The sequence below is a fragment of the Melozone crissalis genome, unplaced genomic scaffold (assembly GCF_028551555.1).
Source record: "Melozone crissalis strain CALT ecotype California unplaced genomic scaffold, PUWL_Pcris_2 ptg000007l_1, whole genome shotgun sequence".
In the NCBI taxonomy this organism is placed as follows: domain Eukaryota; kingdom Metazoa; phylum Chordata; class Aves; order Passeriformes; family Passerellidae; genus Melozone; species Melozone crissalis.
This window is the reverse complement of record NW_026535785.1, coordinates 18,732,837-18,750,369: the sequence shown is the minus strand read 5'-3', so window position 1 is coordinate 18,750,369 and position 17,533 is coordinate 18,732,837. Positions and strand designations below refer to the sequence as shown.

General features: G+C 49.8%; 1 protein-coding gene across 1 annotated transcript; it reads left to right on the top strand.

Moving 5' to 3' along the window:
- The first annotated feature begins 3,226 nt into the window (after positions 1-3,226).
- Positions 3,227-4,917, top strand: CEBPA (CCAAT enhancer binding protein alpha). The gene has a single exon (XM_054269370.1). It carries the CDS (start codon positions 3,373-3,375, stop codon positions 4,348-4,350), a length of 978 nt encoding a protein of 325 aa, XP_054125345.1. The 5' UTR covers positions 3,227-3,372; the 3' UTR covers positions 4,351-4,917.
- Positions 4,918-17,533: the final 12,616 nt, after the last annotated feature.

The following is a 17,533-nucleotide window of genomic DNA, read 5'->3' as shown; positions in this document are numbered from 1 at the left end:
ACTCATTCAGGGAGTGAAAGCCTGAGAACAACACAGGAGACATAAAGAGACTGCAGTGTTCCAGTGCAATTAAAAACGAATTAATAGTCACAGATGCACTTGGGTTCCTTCACAGTTGTGTTTTTCTGATCAGTTTCCTTCCCTCAGAAAGGAGTGCAGCTGGCTCGGTCCAGACTCTCGCTGCTGTTTGGAATTGTGGAGCACTTTGCTCGCCCTCCCTGAGCTTCTGGACAACAAAATCTGCTTTGGGATGGAAGAATAGCACCCTCAAGAGTTGACAGTGCTGCTTCAGGGAGCCATAGTGTGCAACATGCATCCTTCCTCTCTGTTAAATCAGCTCCCTGTTCATGTAACTTAAACAACAAGTTTTCTCTTTAATATTAGAAATATTTGGTATCAATCACTGTTGATATGAATGGGGAAATAAGCATTTGTGCTTGTTTGGGGATGAGCTGGTTCTAAATATTTTGCCTTCAAACAGGGAGGGAAAATAAAAAGGCGAAGATATGTCTTTTTTATGAGTCGGGAACTTCATTTTATATTATATTAAAATCATTTAAACAGGAATTTAGGTTTCTATGTAAAAATAGAAGACTTAAAAGTTCTTAACTTAGATAAAAGGGGTCTATGTAAAAAAAAAAACAACCAAAACTGAGCAAACCAGTCCTTAAATTGTGGGGACTTGTTCGTTAATTATAGTAATTAGGAATGGAATCTGATCCTAAATGTTCTGATTTACTTTAATTTTTTTTAACATGTAGTTAGGCCTTAATTTCAGAATGATTATAAAATATGAGAGTGTTTTAAAGACTGAAGAGGCATAGGTATTGTTATTAAATCACAAACTTAGTGATAAATTCTGCTTACACTTTCTTAGTTATCCTTCTGCTGTTTCGTGCAGCACTGACTTTTTATTTTAAATGATCATGGCCTATTCCTGTTTCTGCTGACTTCAGAGTCAGACAAGGCCTCTTGAAAGCTCTGAGCATAAACTGCTTTTATTCCAGATGATATTTCTCCCAGCAGGCAAAAAGTCCAGCTCTGTGTTTGTCCCATTTCTGGAAATGGGTTCACTTGAGTAGAACAAGCTGAATTTGGACAGTTGGGTGCAGTCAGGGACATTTTACTCTCCACTCTGAAACACCTAAAACTCACTCCTGTCCCAGTCCCAGGCTTTTTCTCTGAACCAGGACTTTGTTCAGAGTTCTTATGAGTGTTTTCATTGCTCAGACAGTGCCGCAGCTCCCTGTGGAAGCAGCCCTGTGGGGCACTGCTCCTGTATTGAAACCAAGACATATAATTTTAGAAAATACTGACTGCATATAAAACAATTTAGGATTAATTTTTTTCTATTGATAGTGAAAAGTATACTCTGTAATCTGTAAATTAATGTTTCCCTGCTGTAATTACAGAATCCATTCTCCTGAGAGGACACTGGAGTATGCCAACTGACTCTGCTGGCCTTGCATTTGCTCAAGAAACAAAGTTCACACCTGCATTGTGTGAAACAAAAACATGAGGGTTTGGTGCATTGCCATTTTTGTTTCCTGTTGAATCCTTTGAATTTTTAATTGCAAGAAATCTGTCAAACCCTTTCTGAGTAATTTACTGTCACAAGTTTCTGTTTTACTAAAACAGAACTAAGAATTGCATCTTTTTTTTTTCTCCAGCCATCACTATATTTGATTCATTTTCCCTGCAGATCTTCTGTAGCAATTTTAAGCCTGCACCTGCTCCAGTGGGCTTGGCTTGTCCTTCCAAACGGACCTTCAGGACCAGCAGAGCTGAAAGCCCGTGGGACTGCCCAAGGTGCAAGCAGCAACAGACACATCAATTCTGCGTGCTGCAGTGATGGCAGCAAGAGGAATTCTGAGGATTCAAGAGGAAAAACTGAGGAGCTCCTGGGGAGGCTGTGGGCCGTACACAGGAGCCACAGGGGAGCAGTGGCTGGGACATGCAGCTCCTCTGAATCCCGCACTTGCAGGAGCATTGATCGCCTTCAAAAGCCGCAGAAAACGGAGGCTGGGAGGGCAGTGAGGCTGCTCCCGGGGCCGGGCCCACGGCTGCAGTGCATAGGGATACAGGGCCACTGCAGAGCTGGACACCTGGCCATGCAGAGCTGGACACCTGGTCACTGCAGAATTGGACACCCGGCCATGCAGAGTTGGACACCTGGTCACTGCAGAATTGGACACCCGGCCATGCAGAGTTGGACACCTGGCCGCTGCAGAGCTGCGCTGGAGGGTCCGGGCCCCGCTGCACCCGCGGTTATCCCGGGTCAGGGCCGGGAGACGGACCAAGCCCGGCACTGGTGGAGATTGCTGGGTGTGCGTTTGGGGAAATCCGTCATTAAATTTACCTGCTCGATTGGTGCGGGGAATGAAGCGGCCCGCGGGTGACCCGACCCGGGCTGTTCCGTGCAGGCGGGGCAGCTCCTCCGGGCTCGGCACCGGCGCTAACCGCGGGCAGCGCGGCCCGGCCCGGCGGATCGCCCCGAGCAGCGGAGCCGGGGAGCCTCCGCGGCCACCGAGCTGCCCGCCCCTGCCCGCCGGGCGCCATCCCGGACACGTCCCGCTGAGACCGGGCGAGCCCCGCGGGTCCCGCCGGGGGCTCCGAGCCCGGCGGCCCTGCCGGCAGGTAACCACCGCCGGTGAGCAGCGCCTTGGCTCCCAAACCCGACGGGGCGAATGTTCCCGACTGGCCAAATATTTGCAAGTATGAGCGGATGGTGAACTTTGAGACTGTGTGGGGAGCGCAGGGCCGAAGCTCCGGGCGCAGAGGCGGGAGCGGGCGGTGGAAATGTACCGGCCGGTGGAAATGTGCCGGCCGCGGTTGGCCGCTCTGCCCCGCCAGCGGCTCCGGCAGCGCGGGCACAAAGTCCCGGCGCCGTCCCCCGGGCCTCTCATCAGCGCGGGGTTCCCTTGGCGGAGCCATGCAGCGCTCAGCGCCCGCCGGGCTCGGGGCGGGAGGGGGAAGGGGGGCCCGAGGAGCGCGGGGCGCTCTCCCCGCGGCGCGGCGGCCCCCGGGGGCGGGCGGGAGGCCGGCGGTGCCCGGCCGGGGCGCTGGGAGCCGACTGCGCGGCGGTCAAAGGTTCCCAGCGGGAGGTTGGACACTAGAGGGCGATCCCCGGCCCTGCTGCGGGCTGTATATATACGGCACGCAGCACCGCGGCAGCCCACTAGCAACAGGGCAGGCAGCGAGCGGAGCGGAGCGGAGCGGAGCGGGGCTGGGCCGGGGGACGGGCTCCGGGAGCGCCGAGCCGTGCCGAGCAGCGCCGTGCCGCGAGATCGCTGGAGTCGCCGCCGCCGCCGTCCCGTTCGAAACCTGGATTGCAGGAGCCCTTCACCATGCCCGGCAGACTGTAGTTGCTTCATGGAGCAAGCCAATTTCTACGAGGTCGATTCCCGGCCCCCGATGAGCAGCGGCCAGCACCACCAGCTCCAGACTCCCCTGCCCGGCAGCACCTACAGCTACAGAGAGGCTCCCTCGGCGGCGGCACCTGCTGCGGGCGGCGCGGAGCTCGGCGATATCTGCGAGAACGAGAACTCCATCGACATCAGCGCTTACATCGACCCCGCCGCCTTCAACGACGAGTTCCTGGCCGACCTCTTCCAGCACAGCAAGCAGCAGGAGAAAGCCAAGGCCATCCTGGCCGGAGATTTCGACTTCCACACCATGCACGGGGCCGGCGCCGCCGCCTCGGCGCCGGGGCACCAGCCGCAGCACCACCAGCAGCCGCTCTTCGGCTGCGTGCCCGGCTACATGGACGGCAAGCTGGACCCCCTGTACGAGCGCATCGCCGCGCCGGGCTTGCGGCCGCTGGTGATCAAGCAGGAGCCCCGCGAGGAGGAGGAGGTGAAGTCGGCGGCCCTTTCGGCCCTCTATCCCCATCACGCCCCGCAGCAGCACCCGTCCCACCTCCAGTACCAGATCGCCCACTGCGCCCAGACCACCATGCACCTCCAGCCCGGGCAGCCCACGCCGCCCCCCACGCCCGTGCCCAGCCCGCACCATCCGCACCACCCGCACCCTCCCGGCGGCCTGTCCGCCGCGGGCACCCTCAAGATGATGCCCTCGGACCACCGGAGCAAATCGAAAAAGACAGTGGACAAGAACAGTAACGAGTACCGGGTGCGCCGGGAGCGCAACAACATCGCGGTGCGCAAGAGCCGGGACAAGGCCAAGCAGCGCAACGTGGAGACGCAGCAGAAGGTGCTGGAGCTCACCACCGACAACGAGCGGCTGCGCAAGCGGGTGGAGCAGCTCACCCGGGAGCTGGAGACTCTGCGGGGCATCTTCAGGCAGCTGCCCGAGAGCTCGCTGGTGAAGGCCATGGGCAGCTGCGCCTAGCGCCGCGCCGGGGCCGGCCGGGCTGCGCTGCCCTGCCCGCGCACAGATACTGTAGGCACCGGCGTGCGGCAAGCGCCGTGTGCCGGCGGGAGGGGAACGGGGGGTTGTTTTGGTTTTGTTTTGTTTCGTTTCGTTTGTTTTTTATCGATTCACGACCTATACAAGAAGCCAGGCAGCTCTAGTATTAAAAGGTTTGTGCCTTAGAGATGACACACGAGTAAGCTGAAAACATGGTGGGTTTTCTAAGGAGAAAGGCAAGGGGAGGAAAGAATTAAAAGACCGCGTGTCTACACAGGGTAAATAACAGTAATAATAATAATAATAATAATAACAGTCATAAAGCACACATAGCAACCCAGATGTGCCTTAAAAGCTGGCTGCAGGAGCTCTGGGGCTTACTGTGCCCTCCAGCCTTGCAGGGTGCGAGGAGAAGGAACGAGGGACGTGCAAGCTTGGGGGCTGCGGTGCCTGGGGTGTCCTTGCTGACCCCTTCCAGCTGGCCTGCAGTGCAGCAGGCAGGAGCAGCTTTGGGGCAGCCAGCGATGAGAAGAGGATTTGAGGCTGAGCGATGTGCAGCAGTGGGCGCCGTGAGGAGCACTGAGGTGTGGGGCAGCCCCCAGACTGCTGCCAGGACTGTCGCAGCCTGGCCGGGCTGCCTCTGCCGAGCCCTGTCCCCTGCCTTGGCTGGAGGGGGACAAGGGGCCAGCGCCGCTGCAGGACCGATGGACAGCCTGGGACTGATGGAGCAGCAGCTTGCAAGAGTGTGGTGAGCTCTCTCCATCGACAGAAAGAGCAGCGGTGTCTTGTACTGTATGTCACGACGTGGCGAAGCACAAATGAATAAATACCTATTGATGCGGGTATTTACTATGAACTTTCAGTGTATTTTGCTTTATTCCAGGACATTTTGCTCTTCTCCAAGTCTCTGTCCACCCAAACTGTGCCTCATGTAATGTGAAAGCCGTTCCATGTACACTAGCTATACTTTATTGCCTTACTTAGATCTTTGCCATCACACAACTTTCTTATCTGGTGACAGAGACTATGCCCTTGTGCTGCAACGTTATTTTATTATTTGTATGGGTGGGTGAGTGTGAGTGTGCGTTGCCTTCTTCACATTGTCCTGTACTGGTTGCTGCCTCCCAGCCCCAAGGCAGGAGTGTCTGGAATGGGGCAGGGGTTGTGGGGCTGCACGATTCCTGTGGTGGGGCAAGGAGGCTTGTCCCTGGTGCTGCTGCACCTTTGGACTCTGGAGCTTCTCCCAGAGTGAGGGAAAAATAAACAAACAAACAGGCCCCCTGGGCATTCTGGTAGCCATGCAGAACATTTCTTCCTTGTGTCGTAGCTGCATAACAATTTGTCCAACTGAAGTAGGTCTTGACAAGAGAGCAGAACAAGGTGGATGGAGCTGTTTGGAAGCATGACAGTGAGAGCACAGTGCTGGCAGCGTGTATGTGTGTGTGTGTGCAGTGTGTGTATGGTATGTATACGTGTATGTATATGCACACACGTTGGTGGGGTTTTTTTAATTTTGGGGGGGAGGGAACTGCATTTAAAATTTGTCAGAAGTCCTGGTTACGTTCATAAATAAACAGCATATATTCTACCATAACCACCCGCCTCTCTGCTTGTTTCCAGTTCTCTTCCTATAGCAGGAGTGCCAAAGCTCTCCTCTTCCTCCAGACCAGCATCCAGCTCTCCACCGACTTCTGCATCCCCTGCCAGGGCTGGTGACTGAAACGCGTTAATGGAGTGCAACTCCTCGGTTTTCACCCCAGAGAAATAAATACACGGTTGCCTTTAAGAGAACGGCAATTTCCTAAACGCTTGCGGTGGCAGATGTGAGCCCGTGAGTCACGCCTCGCTTCACCCTTCACCCCGCCGCGGCCGGGCCGGGGGCCTGCGGCCGGGGCTGCGGGGACGGGCGGCCCCACGGACCGGGGAGGCTCCGGGTGCCGAGGACGCGCAGCCCGCCCGCTCCCCCGGGCCCGCCCGGCCGGGCAGTCCGCGGGTCTTTGCGGGGCGCGGGGGGCAGAGCGGGGGCGCGGCGGGGCCCGGCGGAAAGAGAGGCGGGCAGGGCCGGGCCCCGCTCGCCCGGCAGCGCTGCCCTGCCCGTCCCTTCCCGGCCAAGCACAGCCCTGCCGTCCCCCGGCGCCTTTCGCTCCCGCGGGGTCGGGCCTGGAGGCGCCGGCCCGGCCCCTCGGAGCCGGCGGGACGCGGGGCAGGGCAGGGGGCAGGCGGGGTCCGGCCGCGGGCCACGGCGGGGAGGTGGCGCGAGACCGGGCGGCGACGGGGGCGGGAAGGGGCAGCCGTGAGGGGGGCGGTGGCTCCGCCTCGGCCGTTCCGTCCCGTCCCGGAGCTCCGCCGTGGGTTCGGCCGGCCCTGAGGTGAAAGAGCCCCCAGCGTGTGGCGCAGTGCCCGGATACCCTGTGAGGGGACAGCGGGGTCTCGGGGCGCCGCCCGCTCTTCTCTCCGGCGGGACTTGGTGCCCGGGCGGGCGGCCCGCGGCCGGGCTGGGACTGCGCCTCAGGCGTGTGAGGGAAGCGGCCCCAGAGCCCGGCCCTTCGGCAGCGCCTGTGTGGACCTTTCCCGGGGAGGGGAGCCCACCCGGGGAGCCGCACTTCCCACAGCTCGCTGCTCCCCACAGCCAGCTCGCTGCTCCCCACAGCTCACTGCTCCCCACAGTTCAGTGCTGCCCACAGCTCGCTGCTCCCCACAGCCAGTTCGCTGTCCCCCACAGCACACTGCTCCCCACAGCCAGCTCGCTGCTCTCCATAGCTCACTGCTGCCCACAGCTCGGTGCCCCCCACAGCTGGCTGCTCCCCACAGCCAGCTCGCTGCTCCCCACAGCTCAGTGCTCCCCACAGCTCAGTGCTGCCCACAGCTCGGTGCCCCCCACAGCTCGCTGCTCCCCACAGCTCAGTGCTCCATGGTGTGCCCACTGCCCTCATGCTGTGTGTGTCCAGCGCGGCACATCACAGCAGACGTTAAACACCGCAGAGGGAGAGCATTGGATGCACCAGTGTGTGGCCCGGGATGCTCGAGCTGTGGGGGGAGATTGGCTCCCGAAGTGCCTCAGCCAGGGCAGGTGCAGCCCCCGAGCCCTGCTGGGCCCTGGGCTGGATGGACGGGGCAGTTCCGAGGGCTTTGCCTCCTCCAGTGGGGTTCATGCTGGGCCATCAGGGAAGGCAAGGCTGCTCTTCCGACATCCAGCATGATGGTGATTCTGCAAACGCTCGCTGCTTGGGGTGGTGAAAGCTGAATGCAAATCGGGAACAAGGATTTCACTTTTCAGTTAAATGTAAGTTGTGTGGTCCAGAGCTCGTAATTTTCCAAAGAGAGAGTTAAGTTCTAGTGGTGTTGGGCAAAAATAATGACTTTTACTTGTGCTTCCTTCCTTCCCCAGCCCTGCAGAGCTGTACACCCGTCGGGTAGGATGTGCCTAACTGAGTAATGCTGTCCAACGTGTAAAGTGGGGAAATGCTGTTATCATTTGAGCAAAGATTATTGCAGGGTATATGTGGGAGGGACTCTAATCTAGTGGTTAGAGCATGGGAATACAGTCCTGGTTGTTTGAGTTATGTTCTGAACTGTGACTCACCGTGTGTGTGTGTGGTTTCAGCAAATCATTTATGGCCTCACAAAGCAGATTTTTCCATTAATTTAAATGAACTGTAGATTAAACTGCTCTTCAGTGGCACAAGAATCAGCCATTCTGTGATTCAAAAGCAAGATCACCTGTCTACCACATAGGTGTTTCAATAGTTATATAAACACAAAATGCCCTGGAATAGTACGAAGGGTAAATTATTGATAGCATAAAAGTGTTTAGAGACACTTGCCTTAAACACAGTGCCAAAGTGAGCAGCGTTCTCTAATCCTAACCCTAACTGTAGGCTGAGCCCTCGACAAGGCCCTCACTCAAGGCTTAGACAAAACAGTTCTCACAGCACGGGGCTTTCTGCAGTCTTTACATGCTCTTTGTGGACTGCCTTTTGCTTTGGCAGCCCCCTCCCAGCCCTTCCCAGCTGCAGAATCTGCAATTTCTCTTCCTTTCAAACCAAACCCTTACCCTGGCACACAGCTGAGCCTTCAAAAAGTCCCTAAGTCATTGCCCAGATGACAAAAGTTCTGAGAGCAACATGTCCAGGAACGTGTGCCTTAGCAGCAGGGTCAGAGCCTGCAGTCCTGCACTGCTCCACTCTCACACATGACCCCAGCATTGTCTGTTTTAGCAGTATTTAGGCATGTACTACACAAGCTGGATGGTGGAGAGGATTTTATGCACTGTCCACTCCAAATATCACAGGACATGGAGCTGGAAGGGGCCTCTGGGGACTGTCTGGAGCAGCACACTGCTGTGAGCACGGCTGCAGAGGATGGCAGGCACAGCTGTGCTGCTCTGTGCTGTGACACACAGGTGAGTGTGACAGGACCGTGGGCAGGGACTGTTCTCACATGTGGCACCTCCACTCCCATGTTCCCACAGTGGCACCTCCACTCCTGCCCTGCACACAGGCACCCTGGCATGGGCAAAGGCTTGGTCAGCTCCAGCTCTGTGGGTGTCTGTACTCAGCAACATTTGTCTTCATGACTGCTGGGTGGTTTGTTGGTTTTCCCACTGAGCTTGTTCCTTTTACACACAGCACTGCTGCAATGCTGCCGAGCCTCTGCCCGTCGTGCCGTGCTGCTGGGGCTGTGCTGTCCTTCCTTCTCACCCCTGCCCCTCACCAGGCCCAGACACGGGGTTGGGGACACGGAGGGGGTGAGGTGGAGGCTGGGCACTGACTGGGAGGCTGAGCAAGTAATCACATGTTGAGGATGAAGGGAGTAGTTGTCTGCCAGCACTGTGTACAGAGTTGAGAGATTGCTCATGACCATGGCAAAGTCCTGCAGCACGTTGGGGGTGGTGGAGGAATGTCATGGTTTCTCAGGCTTTTTATTGCTGTGACAGGAGAACTGCCCCTGAGGAGCTTTCCTCATCTACCTGCTTCAGGAGTTTGGAGAGGAACAAATTTCTGCTCTGAAGTGGGGCATTGAGAGATGCCCTGCTGGTGAGAGAAAGCAGGTGTTTGTGCTTATTTATTTGGATTTGTTGGTTGAACTGGCTTTGAATCAATTCAGTTGTGAAAAGAATGGCAAATGTCTGAGTAAAGGATAGAGAAACAGGCCCACTGCCCTCTCTTGGTATAATGAAATAAAAAAATTATGTTTTATACATTGACAACTCTGGTTTTTGGTGTGTTTTTCTTCCCCTGTAATGAAATCCATGTTCATACACATGAAATTGCATGCAAATACCACACAAATATCACTGTTACGGTGTGGTTTGCTGTATCATACATAAAATACATACTGCATTTTAAAACCAAGACTTGGTAAGAATAAGCATATCACAAGAAACTTCAAAACCAGAAAGTCACTTCAGATATTTCTTCCAGTTCCTATTATATTGTTATTATTTTATGGTACTACTACTGTGGATCCAAAGAGAGAAAATCAGCCCATATTTCAAAGAGTTTACCTTTGGTGGAAAATCAGCATATGCTTAGGTGATATATAATATATATATTATATATATATTATATATATATTATACGTCCTGATCAATCCAGTCAGTGTATGTAGCCTGAAATAAAAATCAGCTGTTTGGAATACATATTTTTTAATGTCCTTTCCATTATTGGGTTGCTGCTCAGGTTACCCCTGGTGGGGTGAAGGCAGAATGTTTAGACCTCCTTTAGTGCCAAGTACTTTGCTAGAGACTTCCACAAACTCCCTGTCTATGCAGGAGGAATGGGCTGGTGCCTTCAGGACTATGTGGGTATACCTCTTTAATTGGAAGGGAATCCTCACAAAGGGAATCTGATTCATTTATTCTCAGTAAGGGCAATTTTCTTAGTTTAACACCATCCTATTTTACTGCAGTATTGCATCTTAGCTCTGAAATTAATAGCCAACCACAGAGAAAGACAGGTCTGGCAGAATGGAAGTTAGGCATTATATTATCCCATGAGTCACATACATGTAGAGAACCAAACAAGTGTCAGCCAATGGCTTTGAGCCCAAAATGTGTCAAAGAGGAGATGAGTATCTTCATTTGTGTTAAGTAGATAGAAGGCTTGTTGCTGCTCCCATTAGTCGGGTTGGAGCTGTGCCATTGGCTTCAGCAGGAACAGGATTGGGCCCATGTGCTGGAAGCTGGCTCTGCCTACCTGCCCTGACTGTGTTTTATGTGTGGCAGGGCAACTTACATTTAACAACAGTTCTTAGTCAACAGAGAGATTCAAGACCTCCCCTAGTTAAAGGCATGACTCTTTATTAGTTTGATGACTTGACTTCTACAAAAAGTGAGAATGCTCAGTAGAAGGCAGCAATGAATGCTTTTCTGAGGGCAGATTCACTGGCAAGTAGAGAGGAATTAGCACAGGACCTTTCCTGAGAGGGGTTTTGTGATTTTTTCGTTGTTTGCATTTAAAATAAAGGACAACATTTAGGAATTAAGCCCACTTTAGACATTCAAACCACTTCCTCTAGCAAAATCATTTTGAAGTCAGGGAAAGTCTTGGCTGAATGGATGCCTAAAAAGGTTTCAGAACTTTCTTGAATACTGTGGAAATTCTGTGTCTCAGTTTTCTTGCTCTGAGTATTCACTCTGCAGCTCCTAATGCATCTGGCTGTAGACTTGCCTCAAGAACCAAATGACTCTTGAGCTGCTCCTACATATTGGATCCACCATTTGATTTGTATTCACATCCCTCAGGGAGGAGAGACTGTGAATAACAGTAAGTGCACACAAACCAGCAGCTCTGAGACCAGGGCTGAATCCCACATCTGCTGTGGTCACTGAGTGTCACATATTCTAGCTCTTATATAGAAGCTTATAATCATTTCTCTCATAGAAATTTTCCTTTCTTATATTGTGCTTATGCATTAAGGTTTAATTTGCTGTGGTGGAAACATGTCCAATTTGGTGGACTGGGAATGTATTTTCCCTAACTTTTAAAAAGTTATGTTCACATTTTTATTGGTATGTCAGTTCAGATAAAATGCTGATGACAGAGTCAGGCTGAAATGAATGTTGTTGATTCATAATTGTGCAAATTAGCATTTAGACTTCTCATAATCTAATATAAAATTTTAAAGGCTATGTGCCACTGCTGTTTGTTTCATTCCAGTCAGCAACCCTCCTGTGTTTACTGGAACTCATGTTAAATATCAAAGGAATGGGATTGCCAGAGTTTTCATACCAAAAATTTCTTGACAAAGCTTATTATTTGTTACAGAATTGGCTTATTCAAATTGTTTCTGGAGGTGAGGGGAGGTCCTGTTGACTGGGGTAAAACTGGGATTTAATTCCCTAGGCTGCAGTTTAGTGTAACACTATGTATTTGGTTTGCTAAGTGAGGAATGTGTATAACAACTCTATTGGCAACATTTATTTGAAAAAGTCAGTCTATGATTTCCACAGCACAGCATCAAGTTGTGATTTTAAGTGAACATGTAAGCTATGTAAATAAATAAAGCTCTAGGTATACTGCTTTCTGTTTGCATTGGGGGTAATAACATTTACAGATATCACATCAACAATTCTGAGTTGATAAAAACAGTCTAAAGGCAGCCTTTGCTAACGCAAATTCCAAGTGGATATTTCATGAGACCCATAGCAATATATAGGTCATTATATAATATGTGAAGAATGTCATTCATGTTTTTCATTTATCTCATGTAATATATTATGTAATGGGATTACTAAGTGCTTTAGGAAATCTGATTTTTTAGCTATCAGTAATATAACTAACTTTTATTAGTTAATTTGCATATGGTTGATTTCCTTAGCATTTTAAACAGTGGCAGATATTTCTTGATGTGACTGATGTTCATCATGACTTTTGTTCAGTAGCTGGATGTGTTCCTCAGTGACCTGAATTATCCCTGTGAGAGCTCAGCAGCAGCCAGCTGAGAGAGTTCTCATGTATTCATTCGGTAGAGTGAAATTTGCTCTTTCCCTTTCAGTAGCCAATAGAAGATTTTAAGTAATGAAAACATTTTGGGACTCAGCCTGTCACTGTATTTTGGTGTTTGTATTCTGTGCCCATGACTGAGCAATGATTTTTAGAGGCTTATATACTATATATAATAATTAGCTGCACCACACACACACAGCCATGGAAATGCCGTCATTGGGAGTCACAGTGGCTTGAGGGACAGGTTTGCCAAAATGGCAATATCACAGGTAAAATTTTGAATTTTAACAACAAGCTCACTTTTACTGATAAATCTTCCATAACAGCCTATTTCCCAGTTTGGAGTTATGTGCTAATGTGATAGCTTCTAGTCAGTCTGATATGTTTAATGTGTGGAGGAAAAAGGAGGATATAATCCATATTGTACATCATAAAGCAGAGCTCAGGATGTGAACACACTCCAAACTGGAATAACCTCACTGTGCTCTGCCACCACATTGGAATTATGGGTGGGACTCTTGTTGATGAAAGAAATGGAGAGAAGGATTCCCATATGTTTTCAAAAATTTTCTACAACTTTTCTTGTCGTTCTCACATTTCAGAATACTGGAAATTACTCTGTCTGGGGCAAAAATATGCTTTTCTAAATTAACAGATTATGTTATATAGCATGAAAACTAAAAAAATAAAGTAGGCTCAGCACGCCTACACCCTGCCTGCCATCACCAAGCACTCAGACATGCCCAGGCTTTGGCTGGATAACATTTCAAGTGCTAGGCCCTCCAAGAGCAGATGGCTGATTTCTCTCTCTCAGGCCCTTTTTCTCCTTTTCCTGGATTTTTGTCCTTGAGCATTTGCTCCCAGTCCAGCTAAACTCAATGCTAATTTTGCCACTGGCAGAATTAAACTCTAAACAGCCTCACATCCTAACTGCACCCCTTTTTCTCCTCTCTTCTCCAACCTTCCCTCAGTATAATATTTTCTCCTCCTTGTCTCCAGTGACATTTTTGCTGGCTGGTGGGTGCCTGTCAGTGCCTGTAGTGACCTGTGCTGTGTTTTACAGGTGCAGCACCCTGCAGACAGCAGTGCCAGGCTCTTGGAAAGCTGTTCCCATGCTGGTTTGCTCAGCCCTGTTTCCTCAGTGAGTCCTGAGCCCAGCCCCTGCTGCAGTGTGAGCAAGCACAGGCAGGGCACCAGCACAGCCTCTGTCATTGTCAGCTGCAGCACGGGCACAGGAGGAGCAGCACGGCAACATGGAAACTTTCTCTCTGTTAACAGCATATCCCAGAAGAAAAGGCAGGCACAACTCCATGTGCTTCCAGGAAGCTCCTCCAAGCCAGCCAGAAATGCCCATAAAATCAAAGATACCTGTGTTCCATAATGGGCATCTTGCACATAATTGCAACTGCAGCTGTTGTGGCAGTTCACATGAAAATTATTCTTACAGTCTAAAACCTGGCACATTGTTACACATACAAGTTGAGCTGTTGTTTACATCTGTGTGAGCTTTTCTGATTTGTACACACAAAAACAAGTTTTGAGGAAAATCTTGCATTATGATTAAAATGCAGGTCAAATGATCAAAATATTTTCAAGATAAGTTTTATTTTCTGGGGATCAAAATGTATAGGCTGTACTAGAGTTCTTTCTAAAATAAGCCTTATAAATTTCATGGGTGACTGCATAAGTAGAGCCTATAATCTGTTGGCAGTTATTACTTATAGACCTTTGTAATTTCAGTAATTTTATGTAGCAATAAATGGCTCATAGGCAGCTCCCTCTTTTTTGGCAAAGTAATAATGCTGACGGTAGAATGGAGAGAAGAGAGAGGAGAGAGGAGAGGGAGAGGAGAGGAGAGGAGAGGAGAGGAGAGGAGAGGAGAGGAGAGGAGAGGAGAGGAGAGGAGAGGGAGAGGGAGAGGGAGAGGGAGAGGAAGGGAAAGAAAAGAAAAGAAAAGAAAAGAAAAGAAAAGAAAAGAAAAGAAAAGAAAAGAAAAGAAAAGAAAAGAAAAGAAAAGAAAAGAAAAGAAAAGAAAAGAAAAGAAAAGAAAAGAAAAGAATGATAAATGATTTTTTTCAAAGTTTTTGTCTCATTCCTTTAGCTTAGTGCACAAGAGCTAGGTTTTGAATTTTTGCCTATCTTAATGATTTTTAATAAAAAAAGATTTTTTTCCTAAGGCCAGGAAAACATGGTTTGCCTTGAGAACTGTGATCCCATGGTTAAGTAGGTGATGTTGCTGAGTATCACCTTGAATGGCAAGGCAGAGCTGATGTGTGAGTCAGGCAGTGCAGCTGTACCTGCATTGCTGCACGTGCCCAGGGCGTCCCCAGGACAATCAGTGTTCATTCAGTCCGTGTGCCTGGATGGAAACGTTCACCTGTGTGAGGAAAACCCAAATTTTCCAAGGCAGTTCTTGTTTAGCAGTGTCCAGGAGTCACTGGGAGTCAGAGCATGGGGGGAGTGTGCCAGACACCATGCAGGGGCACAGGAGAGAGGAACAAGCCCAGACTACCTTAACTGTGAAAGAGTGACTCAGCTGTTTCTTCCAAGTCTTGAGTTTCAGCAGAATATTTTCCCACTATGCTAACAGCTTTTCCACCCACGGATTGTATATGTGGCTCTGTGCCACAGAGGTATTTTAGGATTACGAAGCCTTGTGTAAAATTAAAAAGTTAAGTGAAAAAAGGTGCCTTCTGGATCTTAAAATGTATAGATTGTGTGTGGAGTGTAGGGAGTAGGCATGCCTTTGAAAACCCCAGGATGTGCAGGAGGTATATTCCCCTCTATCATTTATCTGAGTAGTTTTATTCACCAGAAGCTCATCAGTTATGTTTTCAGACAACCTGCATCAGCAGAAATAGAATTACTGAAAAGTCACTCCAAAGTTATGGCATTGTTTTTATCATGGGGTATAGTCATTCACATACTTGGTATATACTAGTCTATTTTTGGTCCTGTAATTGTATGGCATTCCCAAACACTCCTGCAGGGAAAACGAGAGTGAAAAAAGGGAATTAAGCCTAATAAAATAAAATAGGTTTCTTAATCTGTCAAGTGAATTGCAATATTGAGTGAATTGCTGTACTCAGCTGAAGGTGAAATTGGATGGAGTGTGCTTGTAATATTATTCCAGCACGTTGAACCATTACATGCAAATCCATCCAGTCTGCTTTGAGCAAGTCATTTGTCAGTTCTTGATGCAAGACTGTAACCCTTGCTGTCACTCTGTGACTGCTGCATGAATCAGGCTTGGGAGGACAGACTGAGGAGGAGGAGGAGGACAGTTAGGGGCTGGGATTGTGCTTGGTCATTTATGTCTTCAAGCAACATAGCTGTGGAATCCAAACTTTTGCTCTATTGTCACAATTTTTTTTTTCATGCCAGAAATGCTGATACAGCAGCAAAAGCCTCTATCAAGGGCCTCACCACATCATGGGACTGGAGAAGAAAAAGAGCAGAAATCTAGGGAAGTCATGCTGGTGACCAGTAACCACCAGTCAGTGGCAGATCATGTTGTAAAGCAGGCAGGGCTATGGCTTCTTTTGGCCCTGTGTCAGCTGAAGGAGCAGTAATTCATGTGTGATGTCTGCAGAAATCCTCAGTTTTCTATGCTCTTTGGATTTTGGGGTTTGGGATTGTGTTTTCTTTTGGTCCTTTATGAAGTTGCTTCCAAAGAAAAGCTATAATAGAAAATGACAGCATATATTAAGCATAAAAGCATCACTGTCCTCTGGGAGTTGTCGGAAAAGAAAGCACAGAACCACTGGCACCCCATCCAATGTCAGAAGTGCCCACTGGCATGTCAACAAATCTCTGAGATCATTGCTGGACAAATCTAAGAGAACCAAAAGGACAAGTGGCTTTGTCCCTGGCTAGCAGGAAGACACCAGCCAGAGAAAAAACTCACCCTTTGTTTCACCCTCAGGTTTTTTAAACAGGTAAGAAAATACATCCTCTCAACACCTCACACTGGATGCTGATCATGATTTTCCTGTGTCACAGGAGGGCAACTTGGTTTCATACAGAAGTGTTCAGAGGAAGGGGAACAGTCCTGCTCCACAGCTGGAGCTCAGGCTTGGCATAGTTCATCTCTCTAGGCTGAGTTTGGAGCTTTGTGATGCTGAAATGAGTGAAACTCAGTGGATGTGCCACGGGAACCACAGCAAGCAGGAGGTTTGCAGGAGGTTTGCATGGATCTCCATGGGGTTGGAGCTGCCAAGTTTCATATGGTACTAAAAAAAAAACAAACAGTGTCTCTGGAAAAAAAAAATCTGTCTGTGTCTTGAGGCAACTGCAGGCACCTTAATCCAGCACCTGATTCACTAGCAATAGTTACTTGAAGGCATTTCAGCTGGCAGACACTTGTCCCAGGCGCTCTGGGCCATAAGGGCTGTTTGCAGTTTAATCTACATTTAAAGTGGCACCTTATTGCAGATTGCTGGGTTCTGCCATTCCTGGGCTGTCATGGCAATGGGATTGTGCAGTCTCACTGGCTAAAGTTTTCCACTCCAAGTGCTGTAAGTCAGGTTCCTAAACCCAGACTCAGATTTCTCAGTGTGACTGACAAATCCCACACAGACAGTGGGAATTGGCTGTGGTGTTGGACAGCAGGCCAGGCCCTCAGGTGCCCCAACCAGTTCTGGCTGCAGGCATGCACACTGCCAGATGTGGCCATGCTGGGCATGGCCTGAGCCCAGACTGCAAACAGGGATCCCCAAAGGTCACAGAGGTTCAAGTGCAGGCTGTGCCCCAGTGGACCTGTTTGTGAGGTGAAACTTCTCAGCGTGGTGACTGTGTGAGCTGTGATGCAATGCACAGGGTGGCTTTCAAAGGGCAGCCTTAAAGCAGATGTTCCCCTTCCTGTCATTGCTGCTTTTTCATCCAGAATGCTTTTTCATCCAGAGCCTGCCAATGCTGATGTGTGGGCAGGAGGCAAGGTTAATGCAAGTGGCAGTTTTTTCAGAAATTTGGAAATAGAGTGCATTGAAAGTCTAGCAAGTGGCAGAGAGCAGCAGCATGCCTGTTGCTTTCATTGGCTTCCTGTCTGTGCTACTTCTCCACCCGTGATCTAACACTGCATATTTTTACTCTACTACCTTCTTCTGCTATTTCTATTTGTAGCACCCTGCTAGACTTGTATCCAAGCCAATCCAAAATTATTCTGAAACTCCCTGTGCTAGCAGCAACATGAAAGCAGAACTCTGCAGTGGCTTCAG